The sequence below is a fragment of the Notolepis coatsorum genome (assembly GCF_963971535.1).
Source record: "Notolepis coatsorum genome assembly, chromosome: 18".
Classification (NCBI taxonomy): domain Eukaryota; kingdom Metazoa; phylum Chordata; class Actinopteri; order Aulopiformes; family Paralepididae; genus Notolepis; species Notolepis coatsorum.
In genome coordinates, this window is record NC_140182.1 from 40,985,338 (window position 1) to 41,009,235 (window position 23,898).

A 23,898-nucleotide genomic window follows, 5' to 3' on the forward strand; every position below is an offset into this window, starting at 1 on the left:
GCTAGGTGGTGCAGTGGGCAAGGCGATCACCACCAATGCAAGAGACGCTGGGTTCGAGCCCAGCTCTCCGCATTGCTATCAGCTTGGCTGGTCGTTCATACTAATACAATTGGCAGTATTAGGGGGTGGGGATCGGACGTTGTGGACAGCGACTCCTACAGGTCGGCTGGTGCGCCTGCGCAGCAGAATCAGGAAGCGACGGGAGCGGCATGCCCTCCAAACGCAGACCCCCGACGCTGAGAGATCGCGCTGTGCAGGTGAAAAGATGCGACTGCTGCTTCCTCGAGTACCGGAGGGGACACGTGATGCAAGGCTTCGTCCACATTGCAGCCGGCTTGTGGGAGGCATGGCCTAACAGCGTTCGAGACAGGGGAGGGTAGCATTGGACGATACGAAATTGGGATGGGAGAAAAAATTTAAAATGGGAGAAAAAAGTTGATTAAAAAAAAAGAATTATAGTACAGTGGAGAAATAAAAATAGAATAAAAAGGCAATGTAAACAATATAACAATATAATTAACTCTGGACATGCGCATATGGGCAACAATGTGCGAGATGAGGGTATGTATGCCCTCTGTTATATTTGCCCTACAATAAATATAGTTACAATATATAATCTAATAATCCAATCATCTAAATCGAATCTAATATTTAATACAAAAAAAGCTCTGCTAATGTAAACCTATGTCTCCCCCAAAACTGCCTAGTGCACCTTTAATTCATTTGGAAATGACATCAATTTGATCGGGAGGGAGAGGGCAGCGGTGGGTGTGATCTGAAAGGTTATTAGGTAGAGGCAGTGAGAGCTGTTTGATGTTTGAGTGTCCATCACCGGAGGGACAGATATGAGGATGCTGCACATAGCGGCTGGCCCCCGCTGCTGCCATATAAAGGGCAGCACAACCACACACCTGTCCTCAGAAGGGTTCATACTCCATACAGACCAACAGTGCAGTGGTGAGATGTTACCAACCACCTGTTATCTTCAGATTATGTAAACTTCAAATGAGAGAGAGACATTCTGAAACCTTCAGAGACCCAGATGGACACAGCACTCATGGTGAGTTTCTATTTACAACTGTTTCGTTGACTTGAACTGATCTGACATAATGGACTGCATTTAAATAGAGCTTTTATCCAAAGCGCTTTACAATTTATGCCTCACATTCACACACACACATTCACACACCAACGGCAGAGGCAACCTTGCAAGGTGCCAACCTGCTCATTGGGAGCAGTTAGGGATTAAGTGTCTCACTCAAGGACACGCTGCATGTCGGGAGGAGGAGGTGGAATCGAACCGGGAACCTTCAGATTACCAGACGACCACTCTACCTCCTGATCCACTGTTGCCCCTTTATATAACAATATAACAATGCACCTTCTCTTATTGTATTTATAAAATGCCTTGTATTGCTTTGCTGTAGGTGTCTTTCTGTCTGCCTGGTCTGGCTCTGGTGCTTCTGTCCTTCCCCCAGCCCGCCACGCTGAATGGGATGTTTAACAACACCTCAGGTAAGATCAGAATAAGTTTACTTGCCAAATACAATGAAGGAATTTGTCTTGGTGACAACAAGGGGTAGATCACAACTTAGGGTCCGACGCTGGATAGAAGGGACCACACGTTACACTGCATAGGGACAGAATGCATTGATCCTCCATAGCAACACTACTATCACCGACATCCAAGAAGGGGGATCCCCCATTGAACTGCCCTTCTAAGGTTTCTCTCCTCCACATTGCCTGTGGTGCTTTTTTCCTATTGCTAGGTTTTTTGTGAGTTTTTCCTTACCTTCGCTGGGGTATGTCTGGGAGTGTTGTTTTGGATTTCATGATGGGTTTTTTGTTCTTGATTTATTGTCATGTTTCTTCTTGACTTTCCCAGCCCATGGGGACATTAACTTGTGATTGCGGGCTTTACAAATACATTTGATTTGATTTGAATGGAACACAATAGACAGCTTTGTGTTAGACTATTATTAACAAGACAAGATATCCAAGTATCCAACCATAGTATTAGCATGTCTTTGTCATATATGCTGCAGAGCAGACTAAAACTCTGTGTCATTCCCAGAATCAGTCTATCTGGGGTCCAGGTTTGTAGAGGAGGCTTTGCAAAGAGCTATTGAACTGACTGATGCTGCTTACGCACACACAAGTGAAAGGTAAATGTGACAGTGAATTTATTTTATTACTATTATTGTTGATTTCCCTCTTGTCTAAGGTGGTCGGTAGTGTGATAGTAAAGGGTTAACCTTCTGTAGTGTGGCAGTGAAAGGGTTAACCTGCTGTCGTGTGGCAGTGAAAGGGTTAACCTGCTGTCGTGCGGCAGTGAAAAGGTTAAAGTGGCACTTCACCAAAAAACAATGCTAATTTATTTTGCACGTAATCTCACACACATAAAAAAAAACTCTAAATAGTTTTGCACACATTAATTTAGTTTGAAGTTGGCAACCATTGATGTCATCGGGGACATTGGATCTTTGTGTTGGTGTTAATTACAGCTTGATGAAATGATAAGCTAGCAGTCTCTATCAGACAAGGTATTGCTATTCTTTCATCATAATTTCATTGAGGTGTAATTAACACAACACAATGATTCAATGTTCCCAATGACATCACTGGTGGCCATATTCAAACTAATTTACTCTCAATAAGTGTGAAACTAAAAGCATGTGTGCAAAACTGTTTTGAGTTTTTTTTCCCGATGTGTGTGAGATTATGTGCAACATATATTTATAAGGCCCTTATTGGTAAGCTACCTCCTTATACTCCATTATTATTGGAATGGAATTCTGGTACCTATGGAACCCGTTCTAGCGACTGGCTGCTCCTTAAGGTCCTCAGAGATTGGAACAGGGTAAATCTGCATTTTGCTATGAGCTCATGGAATTAACTCCAAACAGTCCGTAAAGCTTGAGATTCTCCCCTATGTTGTGAGTTTAAAACCTTGATATGATTTTATATTATGTGTGATTTTATATGCCTTTTTTTTGCTTTTTTCTGTATGTACACTCGACGTGACTGTAAATGAGGGACACCTCAGTTGCCTTTTGAGTTTAAATAAAGGTTTGAAATGAAATGAGTGAAGTGCCCCTTTAAACATCTCACACTAAATCTCACACTATAAGAATGACTTGTTAATACTTGTCGCCCTCTCCTTTCCCACGTTGTATCACTGGGGCGATAATAATCCTGGCCTGAGGTGTAGGTGAGGTGGAACCGTGTGTTTATGTGAAACAGGACAAAATTGGCACAAGGCAGTCAAGACCCAACCCCACCTCCACTCAACAAGACCCAACCCCACCTCCACTCAACAAGACCCAACCCCACCTCCACTCAACAAGACCCAACCCCACCTCCACTCAACAAGACCCAACCCCACGTCCACTCAACAAGACCCAACCCCACCTCCACTCAACAAGACCCAACCCCACGTCCACTCAACAAGACCCAACCCCACCTCCACTCAACAAGACCCAACCCCACCTCCACTCAACAAGACCCAACCCCACCTCCACTCAACAAGACCCAACCCCACCTCCACTCAACCTCTCGCTCTGTGTCGTCTGTAGTCACAGTGTAGTCCCGCTGTTTTTTTTCTTTTCTTATTTTTTTACTTTACGTTTACGTATACGTTTAGCGGAGCTTTTCTCAAAATCACAATTTGGCGGCGACAGGTGGCATACATACAAGGGAAACTGTAGGTGGGAGAATGCGGTTAGCGCCAGGAGAACCCTCACTAACCAGCAAACACTAGGACTAGAACAGCGCTACGTCACACACGGAAAGTGATAACAATGAAAAAGAACAAAGAAACTTGTGCGGATGTGAATGAACTCGTCCTAAAAACTGGTTCTGTGACCAACTCTTTCCAGGGTGAAGAAGTCTCTGTCTGAAGGGGGTCTGAAACCCAGCGACCTGTTGGCTCAGTTTAAACAGACTGGACCCGGAACCAGGGTTCACATCCTGGCCGCAGAGCTGCTGGACAATACAGTGGAGCTGATCAGAGAGATGGTGTACACCCACACCATGACCCAACCCAGCTCTACTGGTAACTACACCCACACCATGACCCAACCCAGCCCTACTGGTAACTACACCCACACCATGACCCAACCCAGCCCTACTGGTAACTACACCCACACCATTACCCAACCCAGCCCTACTGGTAACTACTGGTAACTACACCCACACCATGACCGAACCCAGCCCTACTGGTAACTACTGGTAACTACACCCACACCATGACCCAACCCAGCCCTACTGGTAACTACTGGTAACTACACCCACACCATGACCCAACCCAGCCCTACTGGTAACTACACCCACACCATGACCCAACCCAGCCCTACTGGTAACTACTGGTAACTACACCCACACCATGACCCAACCCAGCCCTACTGGTAACTACACCCACACCATGACCCAACCCAGCCCTACTGGTAACTACTGGTAACTACACCCATACCATGACCCAACCCAGCCCTACTGGTAACTACTGGTAACTACACCCACACCATGACCCTACCCAGCCCTACTGGTAACTACTGGTAACTACATCCACACCATGACCCAACCCAGCCCTACTGGTAACTACTGGTAACTACACCCACACCATGACCCAACCCAGCCCTACTGGTAACTACTGGTAACTACACCCATACCATGACCCAACCCAGCCCTACTGGTAACTACTGGTAACTACACCCACACCATGACCCAACCCAGCCCTACTGGTAACTACTGGTAACTACACCCACACCATGACCCAACCCAACCCTACTGGTAACTACACTCACACCATGACCCAACCCAGCCCTACTGGTAACTACTGGTAACTACACCCACACCATGACCCAACCCAACCCTACTGGTAACTACACTCACACCATGACCCAACCCAACCCTACTGGTAACTACTGGTAACTACACCCACACCATGACCCAACCCAGCCCTACTGGTAACTACTGGTAACTACACCCACACCATGACCCAACCCAACCCTACGGATACTGAGTCTTCAGTCGTCCACTTGTATAAAGAGTTACATGTTATTACCTGCTTGTCCCCAAGAGCTGCTGAGTGAAAGAGACGTGGAGACTGTGCTGCAGGTAACCGGCTGCTCCTCTGAGCTGCAGAGGCCTCGCTGTCACTCTGACTGTTTGTCTGAGAGATACCGTTCCTTCACTGGGGAATGCAACAGCAGGTGAGGTCATCAGTCACAGAGCAGTGGATGTCAACCTTTTTGTTTCAAGCATGGACAGAATGGTGACCTTTGACACCAAAGAATGATTTCCATCCCCAGATTGAGAATGTCTTCATGACTGAATCACCTCTCATTTGAGCAGGCTTAACTGTGTATGTGTCCCATTGCCACATTCAGACAGCATCCTAAGTGGGGGGCTGCCAACACCCCATATTCCCGCTGGCTGCCTCCAGAGTATGAAGATTCCAGAGGAATGCCCCGGGGCTGGGACCCAGAGCACGCCTACAACAACTTCAGCCTGCCCCCAGTAAGAGCCCTATGTCTGGGTTACTACGGTACTTCAGCCTGCCCCCAGTAAGAGCCCCATGTCTGGGTTACTAAGGTACTTCAGCCTGCCCCCAGTAAGAGCCCCATGTCTGGGTTACTAAGGTACTTCAGCCTGCCCCCAGTAAGAGCCCCATGTCTGGGTTACTAAGGTACTTCAGCCTGCCCCCAGTAAGAGCCCCATGTCTGGGTTACTAAGGTACTTCAGCCTTCCCCCAGTAAGAGCCCTATGTCTGGGTTACTAAGGTACTTTAGTCTGCCCCCAGTAAGAGCCCCATGTCTGGGTTACTAAGGTACTTCAGTCTGCCCCCAGTAAGAGCCCCATGTCTGGGTTACTAAGGTACTTCAGCCTGCCCCCAGTAAGAGCCCCATGTCTGGGTTACTAAGGTACTTCAGCCTGCCCCCAGTAAGAGCCCTATGTCTGGGTTACTAAGGTACTTCAGCCTGCCCCCAGTAAGAGCCCTATGTCTGGGTTACTAAGGTACTTCAGCCTGCCCCCAGTAAGAGCCCCATGTCTGGGTTACTAAGGTACTTCAGCCTGCCCCCAGTAAGAGCCCCATGTCTGGGTTACTAAGGTACTTCAGCCTGCCCCCAGTAAGAGCCCCATGTCTGGGTTACTACGGTACTTCAGCCTGCCCCCAGTAAGAGCCCTATGTCTGGGTTACTAAGGTACTTCAGTCTGCCCCCAGTAAGAGCCCTATATCTGGGTTACTAAGGTACTTCAGCCTGCCCCCAGTAAGAGCCCTATGTCTGGGTTACTAAGGTACTTCAGCCTGCCCCCAGTAAGAGCCTTATGTCTGGTTAGTGGTGGATCAGAAGGTGAAGCCACATAACATGTACTGTACATTAAAACCTAACAAAAGGGCCCGGGGAGGACCAGGAGGCCGCAGCGCAGTGGAGTGTGCCCTGACGCCTGCGGGGGGAACCTGTCCAGCCAAAGTGTAGCAGAGGGCAATGCCCTCGCACAACCAATGTGACAGGCATTGCTTGGACAGCGCCTTACCCGCGTGAGAGCCACCGTAACAAACAACAGTTGATCGGTAGCCCTGAGATCCTGCGTGCGACTAAGGTAAACCTTCAGCGCACGGACAGGACACAACAGGTGAAGGCTCGCCTCCAACTCACGGTAGTGTGAGGAGGAGGGTGAAACGCCTGAAGCACAACATCCCTGGAGCGATAAGAGCTCCGGATATTCTTTGGCACGAAGGCCGGATTAGGCCTCAGAGTCGTACTGCTATCAGCTCGAATAGACAGGCACTCTGACCGCACCAAGAGAGCACACAGCTCACCCACGCGTTTAGCGGAGGTGATGGCCAAAAGGAACGCGGTCTTAAAGACAAACGGGGCCCCCCAACAGCCTTTCCAGGCCTGCGCTTAACAGGTGTTTGACGGTCAACATTCTGAACCTTCCATGGGACAGGTCCAGTATGGGTCTGACACCCCCTTGACTTCTCGGGCACCAGAGAATATCGGGAGTAAACGCCACTCATTGCATCCTCCCATGGGACCACGACGATGGCCTGCTTCGCCAGCAGAGAATGAATCTCTTCGGCCAGGGCTGTCACTGCCGCGGACTCTGACAATAGAGTCTGTACCAAACCCAAAAACGGAGGGTGGGGGTGTGCAAACTGTAACACAAGCCCCGCCCCCAGCGTTCTCTCCATCCACACCGACATATGGCACTACTGTAGCCATACGTAGTAAAAATCCCAAAGCGCCCCCGCCGCCAACTGGCGCCGGTTCGTTAAGAATCGTTAAGACAGGTGGCCCGGTCCCTCCCGCTGTGCATTGCAAACCCTGGTTTCGCCAACCGCGCGAGCAAGGTGTCTCGCAGAGTCGGGATATCGCACCCTGACTCTACCAACGAGGCAATCGCACCCAAGGGGGACCCTGACAAAAAGGGGCGGTCTGATACGGGGGGAGCGCTCATCACCCACGGTGAATGAGGTTGTTCCCCCGCTGAGCATCTTCCCGGCTTAGCTTGCTGGGGACAGCCTGCTCTGCGGCTGGACATGCATGGTGTGTGGTCCCCACGCTGCCCGATAGGGTGAGTCCCTACACACCGTCCCTGTAGTGATATTACTACCACCTAAATTACGTGTGCCTGACTGACCACTGCGGGATCGGAAGTCCGGATGGGGGAGGCACTAATGTAATACCCGGCCTGGCGAGGGCGGGGCTGGGGGAACCCACGCTGCGACCTCCTGGGCCTAGAGTTCCCCCTCTGACAAAAAAATGTTGATACAGGGAACCCTGCTCCGTCGTCAGATACAACACCAGGCTCACCAAACACAGACGCAGGACGTGTGGTGCGGGAGCCTCCTGACAGTACAGCATTCTCATAGACAGACCCAGGCCTAGCTAGCAGCTGGGTGTCAGCCCCTGTCTCCATGAGAAGTGATATGTGGGGCCGCTTGCGCTTCACTGGAAGAACGTGGCCCGCAGCCAGAGGGGACACAACAGAGCCCTGAATCCTGTAGTGTAGCGGGGGGGAGTGAATGGTGAGCGTGCTAGACATAGCTAGATGGCAACGTTTTTTTAGGGCGTGCCCATCTAATACAGTCGATCCCTCGGCCGCCGAGGCTGTCGGCACCGTGATAACCTGTTCTCTTTGTGTCCAGGTTATCCCAGGCGGGGGACACATGGCCGCCGGTCGGGGGTCTCGCCGCAGCCGCTGGCGAGACCGTGCTCTCACCTCTGGCTGCGCGGTGTGGGGCCCCGGTCAAATACCGCCCGCGCGGTATTTGACCGGGGAGATTGCTCCAACCAAAGATGTCTGTGAACAAGAGTCGACAGCATCCTAGCCCTCCCTGTGGTTATTGCCTGCGGCTGGGTCAAAAGCTGAATAACCTCAAAACCTTGCGCAATGGTTTTGACGTCGGCTAGTCCTAAGACCCCATCACCCGACACCATTTTCGACAGAAAAACAGCCAATTGAGTTGCTGCTAAATTCTGTACTGAGGCGGTATAAGCTTCAACAGCCCACTCAGCCACCTGCCGGGCCGACTCGCCCCTTGGCGTCGGCTACCGGGCGGGATACCGCTCTACCATGTCAGGACAAAGGACCGATGCCACCCGCTTTTCTAAGCACAGCACACCAGTGGCGGCTGCTGGCCAATTCTATTTACTAGTGAAGCACTGCCTCACTAGTAGTCATGCAATAACCTCCAGTGCGGCACACCTGTCCTGAGCCCCGTCATCAGACCGTCCACCCGTGTAAGGGATGAATGAATGAATGAATGAAAACTTTATTAACAGATTGCAGAATGGGCACACTTACCACGGCCCAATACACACAACTGCAGACCAGAGAAAAACATTTGTCTTGTCTACATCAGGGTCCCCCATTTTCAATGAATAGATTCATAAATGCATAGGGTAGACAAGCCTCAGATACCGGCGGGACAACACGTGGGAGCAGCGTCCCGAAAAGCAACAGAATTAGTAGTAGCTGCGCGCGCCATGATAAATGGAAAACATTTGACAACATGTCACATTCATCCAAATACACAGCCCCCGTGCCATCACACCGCCCGGTCGTCACATGGGACAACAAGCAGTAGTGAAAACGCTAGTACTAAAACTTGCCGTGTCGGCCCCCCTACCTGTGCGCGGCGTAGCTCGACCGCCAAACGCTGCGCGAAGTCCCTCGGTTCACTGCCAGAATCGAGGACAGACCGAAAAGGGCAGACGTTCCGTCTGGACGCGCCGAAGAGGGTCCGGGGGCTGGCGAACCACCGGCGAACGTCCAACCTTGTTTAATTTCTCCTTTCGCTTCATAATAATTTCCACTGGTTGAAATGCATATGAACAATCTCACGCTGGAAAAATACGAAGAAGGGCGTGGACGTAACCACTTCCTGTGTCTTGTAGGCACACACGGTAGTAGGCGTGGTCACGTGCAAGTGACGTGCATGTGCAACTTTTTCACATGCACAATAGGTGCATGAGATGACATCTCATAATGGCAGAGCGAGACGCGATTGGCCACTATGAATATATAACCAGAGCCTCGCTCGTCCCCTCAGGTGCGGCTGGTGTCCCAGGAAGTACTTTACACTCACAATGACAACATCTCTCTGGACTCCACTCTGTCCCACCTGCTGGTGGAGTGGGGCCAGTGGATAGACCACGACCTGGCCCTGACGCCCCAGAGCCCCAGCACCGCTGCATTCCTGACCGGAGCGGACTGCACCCGCACCTGCAGCGTCCCTGCTTCCCCATACAGGTGCACGCCCTGCTATTGACCTATCTCAAGCGCTGTCCTCTTTTCTGTGATCCTCCGATCGCAACTGTTGCTTCCCTCAAGTGTGTCAGAGGAAAGCAACCATTGTAATGGGAGGATCAAGGGAAAGAGGGTGGGGCTTGAGATCTGGTCAATTCCTGCATTCCTCTTTTTATTTACCATTAACTATATGGCTACGTAGTGAATAGCAATTTCCAAGGCATCACACATGACCATCTACATCACAAAGTCTCGCTTTATGCAGATGACCTTCTGTTATATACTGTATCTCTTACCCAATCTCCTCTCTGCTACAATGTCACATCAATATTAGAACAATTCAGTAGATATTCAAGTTCTAAGTGAAATCTTCAAAAAAGGTTACCTCAGACACTCTTTCCCTTTAAATGGTCAAACACATGATTTAACTACTGTACCTTGGTATTTTCATAACTAAACCTTAGGTCTCTGTTCTCAAGAAATATTACACCTTATTGGATCGATGTAAAGAAGAGCTGAATGAGTGGGCCACCTTGCCTTTATTGTTAGTTGGCCGTATTAGTTGAGTTAAAATGGTCACCCTCCCTAGATGTCTTTATTATTCTTCAAAATGTACCAATTTGTATTTAAAACATTTGACATAATGCCTTTTTATGAAATTAGGAAAACTTGTGTTCAGACACATGGTGGTATGGGTCTAATTTTATTCTGGTCCTTTATTTATTATCTTTATGGTCGTCTTTTCATTTACATTGTCATTATTTTAACCATATGGTTTACTTAATTTTCTCCTCTCAGATCCCCGTGTCAGACCCTCGCGCTGGCATCCAGAGCTGCATGCCTTTCTTCCGCTCTGCCCCGAGCTGTATGGGTAGGGCACAGCCCCTCCTCCACCGGGAGCAGCTCAACGCCATCACCTCCTTCGTGGACGCTAGCATGGTGTACGGCAGCTCGGCCAGCCTGGCCTCCGCCCTACGGAACCGCTCCTGTCCTCTCGGCTCAATGGCCCACAACTCCCAGCACTCGGACCGGGGCCTCGCCTACATGCCCTTCCTGCCGAGCCTGCAGGCTCACCTGGACCCCTGCGGCCCTCGCAGACAAAACAATGCCAGCGCCTCGGAGGCTCCGGACACGCCCGTGCACCGCGAGAACACCGCCCCGGAGGCACCGCACACACCCGCACGCCACGGGAACAGCTCGTCCTGTTTCCAAGCTGGTAAAACAACCATGAGTCATTCTAATCTCTACGTGTGCAGCCATCAATGAAGATGTTGTTCACGCTCAGTGTTCTTTCAGGTGATTCCAGAGGCAATGAGCACCTGGGGATGATCGCGCTGCACACGGTGTTCCTCAGGGAACACAACCGCCTGGTGAAGGAGCTCCACCTGGTCAACCCTCACTGGAGCCCCGACACTCTGTACCAGGAGGCCCGCAAGATCATGGGAGCCGTGCACCAGGTGCTGCAGCGGCCACTGCTACCTCCCCCCTTGTTGTCACTATATACAACCCATTGGGCTTACAGCTACAATAAAAAACTAAACTTTTTTTCCCTTTTAGACCATATCAATGTTGTGGGGTTTCTTCACACAAATTATTGAAGAGTTTGATCTGTAGAAGGAAAACACCCTATTTGGAACTTTATTAACCTTTATTAACAATAATTGTATTAACCTTTATGAACTTTATTAACCTTTATTAATCTTTATGACCCTTTATTAACGTTTATTAACTTTATTAACCTTTATTAACTTTATGAACCTTTATTAACCTTTATTAACCTTTATTATTACATGGCGTTTTCACATTCGACGAAATGCTTGCTTGTGATTGGTCAATAGCACTCGTCAGAGGTCCGATATTACTCGATAACGGACCTCTGCCGAACAATAATGACCGCTGTGCGCAGCTGTGCGCAATCAAGGCCACTGACACACTGCATCAGTGCAGCCAATCAGACACACCTGCTGGCTGCACTGACAGCGGAGTGTGTGTGACGATGACAGCGGAGCCAGAACAGAACTGCGTCTGCATTTGATCTCGTCTTGTCGATGTAAAATGAATTAGGTATATTGTTAGTAAGTTAGCCATGTAATAAGCGGGATAATGTATAGCTATACTCGATCATTGTCGCAAAATAATTGACCTTCACTGACGTTTAAAACACCTCGGCGCTGCGCCTCGGTATTTTAAACTCTGTGTCGGTCAATTATTTTGCGACATTATCCCTTACTTAACCTTTATTAACCTTATTAACTTTATTAACCTTTTTAGGACGATTTTCCTACCGGCACGATACAGCACTTTGACGGTTCCTAGCGGCTCGGGTCTGCATTTTCTATAAAACAATTAGTTGTCGTTCGAATGCCACCTCACCCGACCAAATCCGTTCAGCGGTTCTCGAGTTACATGCCGATATGTCAGGCGTGCAACTTTGTACACGCAAGCCTATGATTACCACCCCTGACTCCCGAGGCTTTGGAACTGTCAATCATTAGCCGATTGCGAAAACTATTGGACAGGGTTGTAGCCAGTGAGTTTACCTTTCCAATGATACCCCACGTGTTATGAGTGAAAACAGGAAATGAAAAACACACGGAATGCATTGCCGTCAATGAAGAAATGGATTACTGGAGAACTTTTTTGTACACAGTTTACCAAAATCGCTCTATCACCCATTTCTGAACGGATTTTTATGAAATGTGGACCTGTACTACATAACACTTCAGGCTATGCTGCCCTGTCAAGGCAGACCACAGTAACTTCCAAACAGTGAAACTGAGAAAAATGGCTTTAAAGTTTTTTGACTTGCCATCCAAAATGTGTTATAGGTAGATAGATGATAGTACCCAGATTTAACATGTATTAATGAAGTAATCTTTAGGCATACAAAAATATGACGTAGTTATTTTAATTAACCCCAAAAAAGCAGATACTGCACTCTGCTGCACGATTTCCTTAAATAATTATACAGGTAATGTACAGGCAAAGTGCAGTAACTTCAAATACAATGTTGTTTTCCCTCCAGCTTTCATAACTTAACCTAGCCATTTTATTTGGATCATCATCATTCCAATATATTCAGGTATTAAATTTCATTTTCAAAATGACTAGGTTAAGTTATGAAAGCTGGACGGAAAACAACATTGTATTTGAAGTTACTGCACTTTGCCTGTACATTACCTGTATAATTATTTAAGGAAATCGTGCAGCAGAGTGCAGTATCTGCTTTTTTGGGGTTAATTAAAATAATTATGTCATATTTTTGTATGCCTAAAGATTACTTCATTAATACATGTTAAATCTGGGTACTATCATCTATCTACCTATAACACATTTTGGATGGCAAGTCAAAACACTTTAAAGCCATTTTTCACTGTTTGGAAGTTACTGCAGTCTGCCTGGGTTTTTAGTGTGATTTTGTAGTTACTGCAGTTTTTAAACCCCCATATCTCCAAAACTGAGCGACATTAACATCTGAAACTTGGTCACAAGATAAAACATTTATTGACAAGGTCAATTTCACTCATAACTAAATTTTGACTTTTTTCAAGTTACTGCGGTTAGCCTTGACAGGGTAGTATGGACCCACAGTGTTTCCCAGCTTATACCAATTTTTTGGGATATAATTACTCTATTTCATTAGCACTAAACGTGATTTATTGTGTAAGAAACTTCAGAATGTTATCTTTCAAAAGAGACCAGGCTTATGCATGTGCTATAAGTATAAAGTATAAAGATATGCTTAAAAAAAAAAGGTATGCAGTCCTCAAGTTCAAGTAAAAAAATTGCCACTTTTCTGGGTGCCTGAAAACACTTTCGCGACCACTGGGCTTAGTCTAATTAGTGGCTAGAGGACCGGGGAATGTAAACAAACGTGTGGGTTTTTGTACAACTATATCTATGCTTTATAGTGTTGCTATCTGTCCATTCTCATTGTCAATTGAGTTCATACACCATCCCTTCAAAATGGCTTAAAGAAAAAAAAAATCATCGGTAGGTTGTCATTTTATAGCGCCGTGAATATAAGCTTTATCGCAGATTTTGTCTTATATATTTTCTGGAAAGCTAGTTATGGAGCTAATGGCTACTAACGTTATATTCAACGGCATTTCCGTTTTATATATGCTAATAAAATAACTCAAACTGCATATGATCCGGGCTGTCCCAGAGCATGTATGCATGAAGGGGGGGACGGGGACGTCGTTTAGTATTATTGATTACCAATACAGTGTCCGTGTAACTAGCCACATTCACTGATCGACTGCTTGCGTCTCACAGCAAGGTCTGATCCGGCTGTAATTTAGGTGAAAAAGGTCTTACCGTGAGCCCGTGGGATACCCCCGGGCATTTCCCCGTTATCAATCGGCATCTGGTAGATCGATAGGTCCATTGACTGATGATAAATCCCATTATTCCATGGTGAAATCTGCGATTCGAAACGTAATCCACGGTGCATTGTGTTGGTTCAGGATCCGACTACAATGAAACTGAAACTGAATGAAAAAAAAAAAGTTTTTCATTCCCCCACAGGGCATACTGCAGTGGAGCGATGGCGCCCCTAAGAGGATCTGGCCGGTATTGCATGTTCTCGATTCCACAGACTAGGGTAGATCTGCAGAGCCGGTCGACGACCTTGAGCTGGTTATTAAAATGGAATAACAGCAATAACAAATGCCACGGCTATATACGTACCTCTGGTCCACAACGCATGGCACCGAAACCTGTATATATACGTGGCCGGTCCCCATTGTATATATATTTTTTTAATAAATATAATAATAATAATAATAATAATAATAATAATAATAATAATAATAATAATAATAATAATAATAATAATAATAATAATAATAATAATAATAATAATAATAATAATAATAATAATAATAATAATAATAATAATAATAATAATAATAATAATAATAATAATAATAATAATAATAATAATAATAATAATAATAATAATAATAATAATAATAAGTTAAAAAAATATATAAATAAAAGAGGCATATACCTTTATTATCTTTATTAACCTTTATCAACTTGATTATCCTTTATTACCATTATTAACTTTATTAACCTTTACCAACTTGATTAACCTTTATTAACTTGATTAACCTTTATCAACTTTATTAACCTTTATTAACATGATCTGTATTATTCTTTATTAACCTTTATTAACTTTATTTACCTTTATTAATGTTATTCACTTTATTAACTATTAACGTTTATTAACTTTATTAACACGTATTAATGGTTATTAACTTTATTAACCGTTATTAACCTTTATTAACCTTTATTAACTTTATCAACCTTTATTAACTTTATTAACATGTATTAACCTTTATTGATCTGTTTCACTCCAGTGTTTATAAACATTAACATTAATAAACCTTTAACAGCCACGGAGCAATATGTATTGAGATTTTAACCCTTTGGTTGATGTTGGGTCTGTGGGACCCGTTTTCCATATTTACAGAAAGGGAAATTACTCATTGGCCTTGGATAATTTTTCATAGAACATATAAAAGAACACATTTTCATTGAGTGCACACCCCCGCCCTCCCTACACATTTATATTACATACATGGTGTTCAGGTCCACGGGACTCGAAAGTGTGGAAATTGTAGGTAAAAACAAGTAAATATGGCAAAAGTTTAACAAAAGGGTTCACTGTGTACCTTCACTGTCTGCTGTTTTCAAGATAAACATTTATTACATTCAGGTTTTGAACAGATATCACAAGAAACGACCATATATTCTATCTAGATTGCTTGTAATTGAGATAAAATGAACATCTTAAGTATTTTCACATTTATTGTTATGGCTTTATTGTTTTAAAATCCCAATAATGTTATGGCTGTGGGTAATAATGTAATGTGGGTCCACCACAAATATGCATCAAGACGTCACAAATCTCAGTCAATCACACATAGAATGAAAAAATATTTGGTAGTGGGGCCCCCCATTTGTTTACATACACATCACCAAAGGCACCTTTAACTTTGACCATTACAGATCTTAACATGGGAACATTACCTGCCCCGGATCCTTGGAGAAACGGCCAACTCCCGTCTGATGCCTCTGTACGACGGCTACAAGCCTGAAGTGGACCCCAGCATCGCCAACGTCTTCGCAGCCGCCGCGTTCCGCTTTGCCCACGTCACCGTGCAGCCGGTAGTGGCCAGGCTGGGTCCTGAGTACACCGTCAACCCCCAGCATCCTCCACTGCCTCTGCATCACTCCCTGTTCGCCTCCTGGAGGGTCATACAGGAAGGTAGGTCACTTTACATAACATTGGACTCTTATCAAAAGCGCCCTAAATGAGTACATAGACTTTTAGCATGGGTGGCCCCATAGGGAGGTAAACCTCTAACCTTGTTCAGTGTTAGTGTTCTACCTCCCATTGAGATAAACAGGGAACGAACCCCTAATCCTGTTACACAGGGAAACCAAATGCTCTCTCTATTGAGCCACAGTTCACTTTCTCTTCTCTTCTCCTCTCCCTTCTCTCTCTCTCTCTCAGGTGGTATAGACCCTGTGCTGCGAGGTCTGCTGCTGTCTCCAGCTAAGCTCCAGATCCCCGGTCAGATGATGGTGGAGGAGTTGACCGAGAGGCTGTTCCAGGCCCAGGGAGGGATGCCTCTGGACCTGGGGGCCCTCAACCTCCAGAGGGGCCGGGACCATGGCCTGCCTGGTAACCTCCAGGCTCCTCTTCAGACATGCATAAAGAAGGCAGTGTTGGCATCATGAAGACATTGTAGTCTTTATTAGATTAGATTAGATTCAAATTCATTGTCATTATACAGCACAAGTACATTACAGCAGAAATACGTTTGGCATCTAACCACAGTGCAAATGTGACAGTACATTTACATTTTTACATTTACATTTAGTCATTTAGCTTTTATCCAAAGCGACTTACAAGTTCTGTACGTCAAGACAGCAAGAAGGTACAACTCTATCAGCTGAGTAACAATGTTTATTAAAGTGTTGCGTGTTACAGTGTTAGTTTATTAGGACAAGTGCAGTAAGGTTAGTCAGGGTTAGATTTATTTTTATTTTTTATTATCATTTCAGATAATGGTTGAAGAAGTGAGTCTTTAGTCGACGGTAAAGTACAGTAGTATACAATGTATTATGTACAGGTGATTAAACTGGCTATAAAATATATAAATGAGTACTGACTGAGTAATAGTGCTAATCAGATGTATGTACAGTGTTATAGTATTATGTACAGTGATACAGGTATAAAGACAGTATGGTAGTAAGTCATACTGGCCAGCTGTATAACTAGTAAGAGTAGGTAATGGATATGTTATATAGATATAGTATCTATGTAAAAAGGATTATATGCAGGCAGGGTTTGACATTAACAACCGCCACCCGCCAAATGCGGGTAGAATTCGGCATTGGCGGGTAACTCCGTCATTCTACCCGCCAAGGTGGCGGGTGACTTTTTTTCGATGAAAAAAAAACATTGTAGTCTACTGTTGCCTCCATGTGTGACAGCTGAACGAATAATAGCTCAACTGGTTAGTGCGACCGACTCATCCATTGTTTACTTTACAGACAGTTAGCTAATGTTACAATGTGGCGGAATATTGTGAAAAGACCAGGTGAACCAAACCATCAACAAACAGAAAAGAGAATGAGACAGAGACCGACTATTTGTGGATGTGCGAGTAAGTATTAAACAAACTAACATGTATTATGTAACTTGTATTATTAAACTAATATTACGGTGTTTGTTAGCTAGCTAGTCACATTCATTTAACATTAAGAAGCATAAGGGCTCGAGACTAACACAGTCCTGGTGGCCACCCTCTCAGTCAACTCGCAAATATATGCTGCACATTATCACTACGTGGTCTCTGCTCTTAGCTTTCAGCACCATGGACAGCTGCCCCATATGCCCCTCCCCCCCTCTCTCTCTCTCTCTCTCTCTCTCTCTCTCTCTCTCTCTCTCTCTCTCTCTCTCTCTCTCTCTCTCTCTCTCTCTCTCTCTCTCTCACACACACACACACACACACACACACACTGAATAGAGGACTAGACATCAAAGCAAATATTGGTAACAATATATCACAGTGCTCTACAATTGAATTAATTAAGTTTGTACTTAGTTTTTGTAATTACATACTCATTGTTACACAGTGTACTTACCGCATTACACTTCCTTAACATTAACAATAACCCTAACTATATTCCTAATCCTAACCCTGACCTTATTCCTAGGTATTGAGTCAATTCAATGCAGTAAGTACATTGCAACAATGACTAAGTACAATACTTGTTATACTGTCATTACACAAATAGCTACACAGGAACAGAGAATGTACTGTCTGGGTGGGTGGGGTGTTCGGGTGGGGACAGATGTTATTGGATTAGATGTTATTTTATCACACACCACACTACTGACACTTTTTGGGTAAGGCCGCGAGTGTGGGGATTTTTGGCTGATGAAAATACTGAGTGGCTAGTGACTTTGGAAAACCACTAGCCACAGTGGCTAGTTAGCCAAAAAGTTTATGTCAAGCCCTGTATGCAGGTATATACAGACAGGATACATAAATTATGTATACAGTAAATATGAATCTATATCTGGCATATACAGCATCATTGTACATGATATCATACAGAGTTATATGGGTTATATGCAGGTGTATAAATATGTATATAAAAAGGATTATATGCAGGTATATTCAGACAGATGTGGATAAATATATATACAGTAAATATAAATGACTGTAGTTAGAAGTTACTCTATATGGGACTATAGTTTGAGGTAGGTAGTTATGATTACAGAGTATGGCAGTTGTAGATCGTTCGTACAGTATGGGTAACAGAACATGGAGTATAAGCAATTGAGTTGAGTTTCTGTATGTTATGTTTCTGTATGTTTATGTATAAGACACTTTTATGTTGTTATTCCCTTGTTGTCTTTGTCTATAATTGTCTTGTTAACCCTACCCATCCTCTCCTCTCTCCCTCTCTCTTTCTCTCTCTCTCTTTCTTTCTCTTTCTATTCCTTTAAAACCCTGCCTTCCATCTCGGTCTTCGCTCCATAATGGTGGAATGAACTTCCCACCAGTCAGGACAGCTGAAACCCGCCCAATTTTCCACTGTCAACTAAAAACACACTTCTTCGATCAATTGATTTTTTTTCAAATCAAATCAAATATCTGAAATTAAAAAATAATAATAATATAAAAATACTAACCTTCGTACACTAATTATGTACTTTGCTACTAAGTAATCTACTGTGCCTACATTACTACCTACTATGTTAATATGTCTATACTACTATGCACTCAAGTTCGACACTGTTTTTGGACAAACAATATCACTGACCCTTAGCTGCCAGAGTTGTACCCTTCCTACTGACATGTTGTACACAACTTGTATGTGACTTTGGATAAAAGCGTCACCTAAATTACTAAATGTAACTGTCATCCTACAGGGTACAGTTCCTGGCGGAGGCTCTGCGGCCTCTCCGTACCAAACACTGTGTCCGACCTGGCCGGCATCCTGGGAAACCCCACTCTGGCTCACAAGTTCTGGGTCCTCTACGGGACGTCCCACAACATCGACGTCTGGGTGGGGGCCATATCTGAGCCTGCCCTGCTGGGAGGTCGAGTCGGACCACTTCTGTCCTGCCTGCTGGCCAGACAGTTCCAGGCCCTGAGAGACGGCGACCGGTGAGTTGATACAGTACGGCTGCATGTGTCTACTGTAAACAACACTGTAACAAACACTCTCTAAAAGAACATGTCGGCAAAACACAGGAGGTGTTGTTCTTAAAGGAACACACCAACATTTGGGGAAATTAGCTTATCGTCTTCTCCAGAGAGCGACAAGAAGATAGATACCAGTTTCCTCCTTGTGCGTTCAGTAGAAAGCTATCTGGCTGCACGTTAGGACAGGACCGCTTCCATTCATTGTGCTAAGCTAGGCTAACTAAACACACGGATGGGTTAAAAATAAGATCTGCACACTGTATTAAACTGCTATACATTTATACAATTAACGATATATACAAGAATAGATCATCTTAAAGGGGTAATTCACCAAAAAATAATGCTGATTTATTTGGCACATTCATTTAATTACAATTGAATGACAGTTATTGAGAGTAAATGAGTTTGAATATGGCCACCAGTGATGTCATCAGGGACATTGAATCCTTGTGTTATGTTAATTACAGCTCAATGAAATGATAAGGTAGCAGTCCCTATAAGACGAGGTATTGCTATTTTTTCATCTACATCATTTCATGAAGCTGTAAATAACACAAGGATTCAATTTCCCCAATGACATCACTGGTGGCCATATTCAAACTCATTTACTCTCAATAACTGTCAAACTAAATGAACGTGTGCAATACTGTTTTTGGATATGTGTGAGATTATGTGCAAAATAAGTCAGCATTGTTTTTCGGTGAAGTGCCCCTTTAAGCAAGACTCTTGTCTTTGTCTCTCAGGTTCTGGTGGGAGAGAAAAGGGGTGTTTACCAGCACCCAGAAGAGACACCTCCACGCCGTCTCTCTGTCCCGCATCATATGCGACAACAGCCACATCACACATGTCCCGGCTGACCCCTTCTCCCGCACCGAGAGCCCGGAGGACATGCTGGCCTGTTCCCACCCGCTCATCCCCCATCTGGACCTCGGGCCCTGGAAGGAGCCAGACACAGGTGAGCCAGGAGGAGGTGAAGGAACACAGGTGAGCCAGGAGGAGGTGAAGGAACACAGGTGAGCCAGGAGGAGGTGAAGGAACACAGGTGAGCCAGGAGGAGGTGAAGGAACACAGGTGAGCCAGGAGGAGGTGAAGGAACACAGGTGAGGCAGGAGGAGGTGAAGGAACACAGGTGAGGCAGGAGGAGGTGAAGTAACACAGGTGAGCCAGGAGGAGGTGACCAAGACACAGTGTGGTCAAGTTTGTAAGCTCTGATCATAATTCAAATTAGTCCACAATCATATTTCTACGTTGTACAATAGAATTATTGTAGCCGGTCTTAATTATCTTAATTAAAAAAAGAAAATACTTCCAGAACCTAAGCGTACATATCTGAACCCTGTTGGGTCTGTTCATAGGTTTTACATTCAAAACTCTTTGCCTGCATGGGCTGACCTCTGACCCCCAGATCCCAGCTGTGGTCCAGTACCCAGGATCCAGTCTGGCTTCTCTCTGATGTGTGACTCCGTGATTCTCTACCAGTGTGGCTCTGGCTTCAAGCTCCTGGGATCCTCCTCCGTCAGCTGTGACCTCAGCAGCCAGCAGTGGAGGCCTGGACCCCCTACCTGCCAGGGTACTACTCAGTCAGCCTTCACACGCAACGTTTGAACACAGAGTAGAAGCAAATAATATACGATGTGCTTCCTCAATAAAGGAGAGCAGGCCGCTCGAAAGGGAGAGAAGTGAGACAGACAGAGGGGAAACGTTTACCTCACAATTTTACATTTTATTTCTTTCCTCTTGTATATTCCAGAACCAAAAATGTTTGATTTGTCCATATAATACATCATTTTAGTATAGGTTAAAAGGAAAGAAGTGTGAGAATGTGGAGGAACCCTTTTGTTTGTCCGTCCCAATAGCTTAAATATCACACCTTGGTGAGAGCCGAGAGGCTAAACCCCCACTCCTCTCTGCTGTTAAAGCCAGTGTCCCCTTCTCTCCCTCTGTGGTTTCCTAGTGGAAACACTCCTCTCAGCCAAGCTCATTTAACCTACATGTACTTTGTTACTATGTGTTTCACTATTAAACCTGTATTGATCATGACGTTCCATCTACGACCATAATTGATAAGTCCGGTTCCACCACACAGTCAACTCCGCTTGGTGTTTTGTCTTTATTGATTGATTGAACATTTTAATGAACAGATTGCAGAATGGGTACAGTACAGTACAGCTCAATACACACAATTGTTAAGGGGATGCAGACCAGAGAAAGACTTTTGTCTTGTTTACATCAGGGTCCCCCATTGAGACAGTAGGATGGCTAAGAGGGAGAGAGGAGAGTAGAGGAGATGCGGGAGAGACTGAACCTTTGATCCTAAGCTCACGTACATGTGGTTCTGGAGATTCCATCTCTGGGAACCATATGCTGAAGTTATTCCTATTAGTCAAGGTTTCTGACTGGCTTTTGCAGATATCAATGAATGTGCAGAGCAGATGTCCCCTTGCCCACAGAGTATGGCGTGTCTCAACACAGCAGGCTCCTTCATCTGTACAGGTAGGCCTCTCTTCTCCCTCTACTTGTCCTCACACATTATACTCATCTTGTTTCACTCAAACAATTATTCCACCACAACAATGCAATCTATTTATTACACATTACACAATGTATTGCAGTCAGTTGACATGGTGACAAGAAAGCTATGATTCTGATTGGCTCTCCGTCTGTTTTTCTTTTTTTCCAGTCATAGACCCCTCTTCCTCGTCTGTTGTGTCAGTCGTCACTTCAGTTCTGGTTGTGATCGGAGGAACGGCCATGCTGGTTATCATCATGATCTGTTATAGAAGGTAGGCTGCTGATGCTGGTTATCATCATGATCTGTTATAGAAGGTAGGCTGCTGATGCTGGTTATCATCATGATCTGTTATAGAAGGTAGGCTGCTGATGCTGGTTATCATCATGATCTGTTATAGAAGGTAGGCTGCTGATGCTGGTTATCATCATGATCTGTTATAGAAGGTAGGCTGCTGATGCTGGTTATCATCATGATCTGTTATAGAAGGTAGGCTGCTGATGCTGGTTATCATCATGATCTGTTATAGAAGGTAGGCTGCTGATGCTGGTTATCATCATGATCTGTTATAGAAGGTAGGCTGCTGATGCCACCTCAGCATGCAGCCTCTCATTGATGGGCAGAAATGAAGCTAGATCTTGCTATTGTATACAGGCCTAATATACAGACTGCCTCTGGACTTCAGGTTAGCATGGGCTCCAATTGGAAAAGCTGGGGTTAAATCTATGTAAAGGTGTAAGAGTGACAGCAAAATATGACAATAGGGCAGCCTTGTGGGTCACCTACACCAGCGTTGAGACCAGTTGTATATGTGGCATATGTTTTTAAATGCAATGTACAAAGGTTATGTCTTTATTAAGTACAAAAGTAAGAATTTAACAAAAAGAAACGGCTACGACCATTAGACTTGGGCCCTAGCATATTCTGTCAGTAGAATCTCTCGACAGAAGGGACACACCCGATGTGTAGCCCCCCACCCCCCAACACAATTGACAACTGTCACAATGTTTAGTTTAGCCTTAGTTTAATGTGTCTCTATTTCTTGCAGATACTTCCGAAAGAAACAAGAGCCAGTGAACAGTGGATGCTGCCAGGAAACCAGATAACTATTCTAAAGGAATGTGGTGGATTAGCCTATTATTTTTGTACCGTATGGGAAAAAAGGCTTTGTCTTCCACGTTTATACTCATTCCACATTGTTATAGTCTGCAGTAGCCTATACTGTGTTCATATTTGAGATTGTGTTGATGTGTCTAATTTAAGTCCATGTATAAAGTAACCCTATACGTCAGCCTTCTAGTAGGTTAATGACCGTCTTTGTAAAGAGTGAAAGGCACTCTTCTCCGCCCTGGGAGTGACATTATGTTTTGTCCTCTGGTTACATGTTATGTGACACTTAGTGAAATATGACTGAGCGAATTCATGAGCAATATGTCAAACCTTATTTGTTGCGGTCCGATTATAATCTAGCGAGCCCATAAAAAGTGTCTTCCAATCTGACGCACTTGGCAAAGGTCTTACTGGAATGCCCGCTCCTCCTGGCAGATTTTCATACCACAATGCCATTCTCAGTATGTTGGATCCCAGTGCTATAGTTTCCCCTTGTAAACCTGTTAAACCAGTGTGGGCGTGTGGGAGTCAAATAGAGCCTTTTGTACCAGGGTTAACCAGGCGGTTCCTGGTGATGATGACCTTAATCTACTGCCACATCAATGACCCGCCTGAGGCTGAAGTAGTGCGTCTTCCGGCTCCACCAGGCTGCATGGATTAGAGCGCTGGGTCATTGTTGGAAAAACTCCCACCTGAAACCACTACGACTGCTACAGTGAGGACAAAGGCTGAGCATGCACGCATGGCCTTATGATCAAAAGTAAAACCACATACGTCCGC

At 45.0% G+C, this 23,898-nt stretch overlaps 1 protein-coding gene across 1 annotated transcript; it reads left to right on the forward strand.

The window, feature by feature from the left end:
• Positions 1 to 1,042: 1,042 nt before the first annotated feature.
• On the forward strand, positions 1,043 to 23,838 carry epx (eosinophil peroxidase; the record flags this gene model as incomplete). The annotated part of the gene is given in 18 exon segments (XM_084334795.1): positions 1,043 to 1,060; positions 1,428 to 1,515; positions 2,075 to 2,165; positions 3,879 to 4,054; positions 5,078 to 5,210; positions 5,388 to 5,517; positions 9,563 to 9,736; positions 9,742 to 9,762; positions 10,558 to 10,975; positions 11,056 to 11,216; positions 15,778 to 16,036; positions 16,286 to 16,456; positions 19,223 to 19,460; positions 20,243 to 20,454; positions 20,905 to 21,069; positions 21,909 to 21,992; positions 22,186 to 22,282; positions 23,057 to 23,838. Coding segments are annotated over 18 exon segments (2,694 nt in total). The 3' UTR covers positions 23,115 to 23,838.
• Positions 23,839 to 23,898: the final 60 nt, after the last annotated feature.